At 49.1% G+C, this 6,853-nt stretch overlaps 1 protein-coding gene across 1 annotated transcript; it reads left to right on the top strand.

Moving 5' to 3' along the window:
* Positions 1-237: 237 nt before the first annotated feature.
* On the top strand, positions 238-2,101 carry CLEC14A (C-type lectin domain containing 14A). Its single transcript, XM_042791003.1, has one exon. The coding sequence runs from the start codon at positions 274-276 to the stop codon at positions 1,447-1,449; it is 1,176 nt and encodes a 391-aa protein (XP_042646937.1). The 5' UTR covers positions 238-273; the 3' UTR covers positions 1,450-2,101.
* The last annotated feature ends 4,752 nt before the right edge of the window (positions 2,102-6,853 follow it).

Here is a 6,853-nt window from a genome sequence, read left to right as displayed (position 1 = left end):
ACCGGGAGTTTCCACCCTTGTCCTCTCCCGCCGCTGAACACCGGCCCGCCGGGCAGGGCGAACGCTTCCCGGCTGCTCACGGAGCTGCTCGTCACCCGCCCGCCAACAAACGGAGGACGCCGGGGTCAAGCCCCGGGTCCCGACACGTTTCCTCCGGCAGGCCCGGGGACGGGGCGGGGACGGGGCGGGCGGCCGGGGCCATCCCGAGCAGGGGCCGATCGCCGCCACAGCCGCCGGGGCAGCCCGCGCCCCTCGGCCCGCCGCGCCGCCGGGATGAGGCGGGCCGGGCCCTGGTGCCTGCTCCTGGCCGCGGCCTGCGCCCTGGGCCGGCCCCCGCCGCCGCGGGCTGCCGTGCGCTGCCTGCCCGCCGGCGCCTGCTTCAGCGCCCACCTGGCCAACGGCTCCTACGCCGAGGCGCGCAGCGCCTGCAGCCGCCGGCGGGGCGGCCTGGCCTGGGTCAGCGGCGAGCCGGAGCTGCGCCTGCTGCTGGGGCTGCTGGCGGAGGCGGCAGGGCGTCCCGCGCCCTCGCTCTTCTGGGTCGGGCTGAAGAGGAACGCCTCCGCCTGCACCGACGCGGCGCGGCCGCTCCGCGGCTTCTCCTGGGAGGGCTCCTCCGACGGGGCGGCCCCGCCGGAGCTGCCGGCGGCGCTCGGCCGGTGGGCGAAGGAGCCCGTGCGGTCCTGCCTGACCGCCCGCTGCGCCGGGCTGCAGCTGGACGCGGCCCCGGCCCCCGGCGACGCCCCCGGCTGGGGCTGGAAGGAGCGGCTCTGCCAGCGGGAGAGCCAGGGCTACGCCTGCAAGTACCAGTACGAGGGCGCCTGCCCCGACCTCCGCCCCGCGGGCGCCCTCGACCTCGACTACCGCCTCCCCTTCGAGGAGCGCAGCGCCGGCCCCGGCTTCAGCCCGCCGGGCACGGCGCTGGCCGTGGCGTGCCCCGGCGGGGAGGTGCGCCTCGCCTGCCGGTCCCGGCCGGGCGGCTTCGCCTGGGAGGGCGCGGAGGAGCCGCTCTGCCCCTGCGGCCCCCGGGGCCCCGGCAGCGGGCGGTGCGCCCGGCCCCCCGGCTGCCTCCGGAGGCTTTGCCTGCGCCTGCAGCCCGGGCGGGCGGGACGGGACGGCCCCCACCGCCGCGGGCGGCCCCGCGGAGCCGCCGGGCGCAGCGGCAGAGGAGAGACGTCCAGCAGCTCCGCGGGGCCGCCCGTCGCCACCACCGCCGGCGGAGAGAAGAGGGCCGCTCCGCCCTCCTCCTCCTCCTCCTCCTCCAACTACGTTTTCGTTCTGGTGACGGTCGCGGTGGTGGTGCTGGTCATCCTGGTCATGACCGTCCTGGGGGTCTTCAAGCTCTGCTTCAACAAGAAAGCCGAGGGCCGCGGGGACAAGGAGCTGCGGGAGGCCGGGAGCAAGGCGGAGGCGGGCTCCGCGGAGCCGTGCGGAGCGGCGGGCGGCGAGTAGCCCCGGGGCGGCGGGGGCCCGTCCCGCGGGGCTGCGCCGGGAGGCAGCTCCCACCCGCGGCAGCGCTCGGCTCCCCCCGTCTCTTGCCCCCAGCCCCGGCTGCCGCGGGGAGCCGCGGAAGAGGCACCGTGGGACGTGGGACCTGCAGCTCGTCAGGCGTGGGGGGGCGCGCGGCCGACCCCTTTTCGGGGGCTTGAACGGGGAGGACAGTCAGGAGTTTTTGTCGGTCTGAGAACCATGTATTTAGGTGCTGATATTAAGTAACACATAAATATAGTGGCCTGGCTGACAGAAGGATTGCTTATCTGCAGCTGCAACAGTTGCGGGTTTTTAATCTCGGAAATTTGTTCGGGTGCCTGCCGTGGAGCAAGTGTAAAGGGGAGCACTTTGAATGCTAGTGTCTTGTAATTTCTTGTCTGAGTGGTACTTGCAGGCTCTCATTTTCTTTCTAATTGCTGGAACGTTTGGAGATGTGAACTGCCATAATTTTGGAGGAAACCTTGACCCATACTTTTCAGACTGACGTTCGTATACATGAAGAGCATTTCTATACTTAGAAGGTCATTAAATTGCTGAAGAAGTGGGAGGTTAATGGGGAGTCAGTTTTATACTTCAGCTGATGAAAAGAATAAAGGGTGATTTAAAACCTAAATCATTGCTCTGTTTGTTACTTCATACAATATTCATTTTTGCTGCAGCAGAGCAACACATTTTTCAGTTACAGTTTTTCTCCTAAGGTGCGCTGGTACAAAACTTGGTTTCTGCATGCAGTATGTGGCTCCCTGTTGCAGAAACTCCCAAACCACTTAACAATAAAAAAAAGCGAAAATTTATTTTTATACACAATTTATCAGTATTCTGCAAACATACGAACAACAGGTCCAAATGTCCGTGGGAAGAGAACAAGCTATCACCACACAAACTTCTGGGGTTTAACAACAACCCAAAACACCAACCAGGGGTTTAACGACAACCCAAAATGCTCAATCACTCACCTAATAAAAGGTGAGGACTCTCAACCTTGTCAAACTTCTCAGGGCAGCGTCCCAACCCGTAGGAACCCCGAGGAGTCTCCTTGGGCAGCGTCCCAACCCAAGGGGAGAGCCCTTACCTGCAGCACACTGCTCCGGGCGGGACAAGCTCAAAATTGCTCCCCCCGGGACTGCATTTATACCCGAGCCGAATCTGACCTGTGGTCAATATCAGCCTGTATTGGCCAAAGACCCCAACTACCATAAAACCCTGAGAACAAGGGCACAGGAAAGGTTCAACAGCCAGGGAGCCACAGTTCCATTGGGCGGGTGCACCTGCCACACTCCCATACAATCAGAGAAGGTGCTGACAAACTGCACTGTGATGAGAGTTAACGTGGGTCCAAATACATCATGCATATCCCATTCTTTTTAGTCGGATAGATTGTTTTCTGTGGACTCCCTTGAGAGTAAGGAAAGATTCACCTTTTGTGCCCCTTTTTAAATGGGGTAAACACTTCTTTGTGAGCTCCCTTGGGAAATCCCATAGAGCAGCTTTCGTCCTGGCCACAGAACTGGTTTACTTTTGCTGATGCTCACTTCTTATTATTGGTGTTGGTCTTCTATTAAAGTGGTAATGCTAAATATTGATTGGAGATTTTCTGAGTGCAGTAAGATATAACTAACTGGATCTCATCCAAGCCTTTTGGGGCACAGGGAGGGTAGGGGAATATTTTCTTCCCTTAAAAGAACATTAAACTCAAATGTCTTTTCAAAGATGTTTTTTTAGTTTGTTTTCCACTCTTTAGAGCTGACCTGACTACTGCTTTCATTTTGTCATTTTCCTGTTGAGTTTGGAGAACCCTGTTTGAAACAATGTGTATTATTACCTATTTTTCTTGCAAGCAAAGAGTTGAAGATTGATGTGGTGTAAACACTTGCTAAAGATAAAGTATGTCATATCATGGGGTTTTGATTTTTCCCTCTGTGAGAGATGACTTGTAACTCCCTGAAACAGGGACTGAGAAAAACAGCCTGAGAAAGAGAGTAGGGATGGTGGGGAGCAGAGGCTTTCTGAGTCGAATAATGCCTCAAACACTCGCAAGTAATGAAACTATAGTCACAGGGTGGATAATGGGAAGTCTGGAGCTGATGAGGCCTCCTGATTAGCACAAGATACGGCTGGAGGAGGGGGCCCTGCAGAGACAGGACAGTTCTGCTCTGGTGCATGTTGTGAAGCTTCAAGGTCCATCTGTCTGGTGAATGACCTTTGCTTCATTATCCATGAAATGCGTATTAAAGTTGACACCCCTGAATATACTAATGAAGATTAACAAGATCATGGTAATTATATCATCCCATGAATCACCTTCCTCCTCCCCATACATGTGATATGTAGGTATCTGGGTCGACCTAGGGGAGGGACCCAAGGAAGGTGTGTATAAATTGAGGGGGGGGGGGGGTGGGGCGAGGAGTGAAAAAAAGCAAGTAATAGAAAGAAAGAAAAAAGACATGAAGAAGACAGATGAGTCCTTGTTGAACTTGGGACGGGATCAGTGCAGGAATCCAGACCAGTGATCTTTGTTTCTGTTCTCTCTCTTTATCTCTCCTCTTTTTCCCCTTTTCCCTTATGACCATGAAGCAACACAAGGCATACTATATCGCTTGCCATAATTCATCATATACTTAGCCAATTATCATGTATCCAATTAGTACATTGTGGGAAATTAATAAATGCTTGTGCATGGACTTTGAGACTTGTCTTGCTGTTGTATACTCTGTTGGGGATTTATGAATCTAAGTCACTTGTCACCCTCAGGTGAGTGAGATATGACATCCTCTCTGCTCAATGATGACAGACTGTTGCTATCTGGGAAACAGTCTTTTGCTTTTGTTAAGGGGATCCTAGACATTTGTGAGCCATCAGGCTGTCTAGCCATAAATTCCATTGTGGCATGACAAGAATGAAGTCCAGCTAGGTAAGAATGCTACTCATTACAAAGCGGTCTCATAATTTGCATGCTTTTCTAATCTGTTTATCTGACTTTTGTATTTCAGAAGGCAAGCATTTTTAAGCCTCAGCAGAAGGCTTGATTCTACATTCAGATGTGCACAGACCTGGAAAATTACTTAGCTGTTAATGCCTTTTGTCTTAATACCACACCTGTTACTGTCACTGTAAGTAATTTGTTTTAGGGGTCAGTGTATGTGGAGCTTTGTTCTTCTACAAGGGGCTGTATAAGAAAATAGCAACTAAGATGAATGAGAGTCTCCCTAAGTTATTATTTCTATGTTTTCCTCTTTCCCACAGATCAGATGGCTGAACTCTGAATGGGATTGTACAACTGTGCAGGTGTGTTTTACCAAGCTCTAGGAATACTCTTATTCTGTCTCGGGAGTCTGACCAAGCACACAGCCAAGTGCTGAGTTAAGCGCCTGTAACTGACTGCTTCTTTTGGCATCTCTCAGGATTTGACTTGGACTATTCAGTTAAAAGGTACGAGTTCATGCCCTTGAAAGCCATTCACCTGTCTCATTCTTATTTCGCTCTTTGCCTTGACTTCCTGTGAAATCACATTTTGATTTCAGAGTTCTTTTTCTTACACTCAGCATTCAGGATTAAGCATTAGATATTTGTGTAAAGGACTACACCAGGATTCTGTTATGTTTTCCTTGGTTTATAATTTGACTCAGCTGAAACCAAACTATTTTGCATCCAAGGATGGGATCCATCCCATCAGGGGTAAGACATCTTTAACAGCTCATCTGGACTTGTCTGCTCACCTAGACTCCCTTACAGCCTGTGGAGAGAAGTATGTACTTGCGATTTCTCTCATTTTAGACTAGATGCTGAAAACAGGCCCAATGAATTGCATCCTAAAAGTGCCATTGCTCTACGTCAACTGTAAAGAAAGCCTAGGGAGGCTATTCATATTTTAATGCCAGTAACACACACATCTAAAATTAAATCAGAGAAATTAGCTAACCTAAGTCTCCAGCTGTGAAAGTCAGTTTTCTGAAAGCAAGCTCACAGTGCCTTTTCAAGGCATGGCTAAATGGCCATAATTTTACCATAGCTTCTATTGTTTTTACATGCTAGAGATTCTTGTTTTGTCTGTTTAGGTTTCTTTACCTTCTTTTTTCAGGCATTTCAGTACAAAGCCAGTAGCATTTGGATTTGATTGGAACCTGAGCAGGTTTGAAATGTATGAATATCTCTTCCTTTCATGGTTCAGACCAAGAAGTGGGTGGTTTGGGAGAAAGGATAAATAATTTTTGCTTTCCACTTTCAATTTTAGTTGTGTCTTTCTTAAATAGGAAACCAACAGAAAACTTAGTTGCAACATGAACTGTTGGCTCATATCATATCCATGATTCAGTGGTCCTCAAGGCAGATTCAGTGCCAGGTTTGCTGTTTACATTTGTAGGAGGAGAATAAGTAAGGTCATAGTGAGTACAGATAATCATAACAAGGATTTATATAATAAAAGTGTCTGGTTATGAAATTGGATGCAACTTTCTTTTAATTCTGATGTAACACTATAGGTAAAACATAATCAAACGTAAATATTTTTCTAGAACATAGCAGAGATGGAGACAAATCTTGACCTTTTTCCTCATGTTATTTACATGTCTGTTGACTAAACATATTATATAAGCATATAATATTGCAACTGTTTTGCAGTACAGGAAAAAGATTATTTCATCCCATCTTAAAGCCATATAAATCACATATAAACTTTTTATCTGCGAGTTTTAAAATGGGTACATTTGTATGGAGGACTTTAAATAATTTAGTACTTTCAATTCTAGTTGTTCATATTAGGTGGGATTTTTTTAAATTGTAAATTCTGTGAGGTAATGCATAGTGTTGTAGACCCTGGCTCTTGACTAGAGGACTAGATGTAATAATGTAATGGTGATGAAATGGTGGATATAAGAATCTGTTGGGTCCACATTTTATAAATGGTGATTTCTGCAAAGAGTAGGGATGTCCAAACCTCTTATCTATTGCAGTGATCCAAAAAGTGTCCCCTGTTGCCAATTATTAAATCTAATTTTTAGATTTCCTGAATTCCTCCAAAGATAGTTTGACTGGTAGGCACATAATTTGTTAACTGTAGATTTTATCCATGAGCGTGTGATGAATATTTAATAGTTTGTATTCATCAAATAATCAGAAATAAAATTTTAATTTTCCCCAAATTTTTAATAATTATTTATGCTGCTGAGGGCTTGATTAAGTGTGTTATGGGATTAAAGTGAAATCTAAAAGTGGACATGGGCAAAATTCAAATACTTCAAAGGACTTTTCTGCTTTTTTAAGTGTAATATATAGCTTAAAGAAGATTAGAAAATGAATGGATTCTGTGCTTCCCCCAGGAAGCATAATTTCCTACCACTTAATTTTTTCATGTTTTCAGCCCTCATTA

This window comes from Tyto alba, unplaced genomic scaffold (assembly GCF_018691265.1).
Source record: "Tyto alba isolate M040663 unplaced genomic scaffold, T.alba_DEE_v4.0 Super-Scaffold_18, whole genome shotgun sequence".
Lineage (NCBI taxonomy): Eukaryota > Metazoa > Chordata > Aves > Strigiformes > Tytonidae > Tyto > Tyto alba.
Note: the sequence above shows the minus strand (reverse complement) of the source record. Positions and strands in the feature narration are given on the sequence as shown.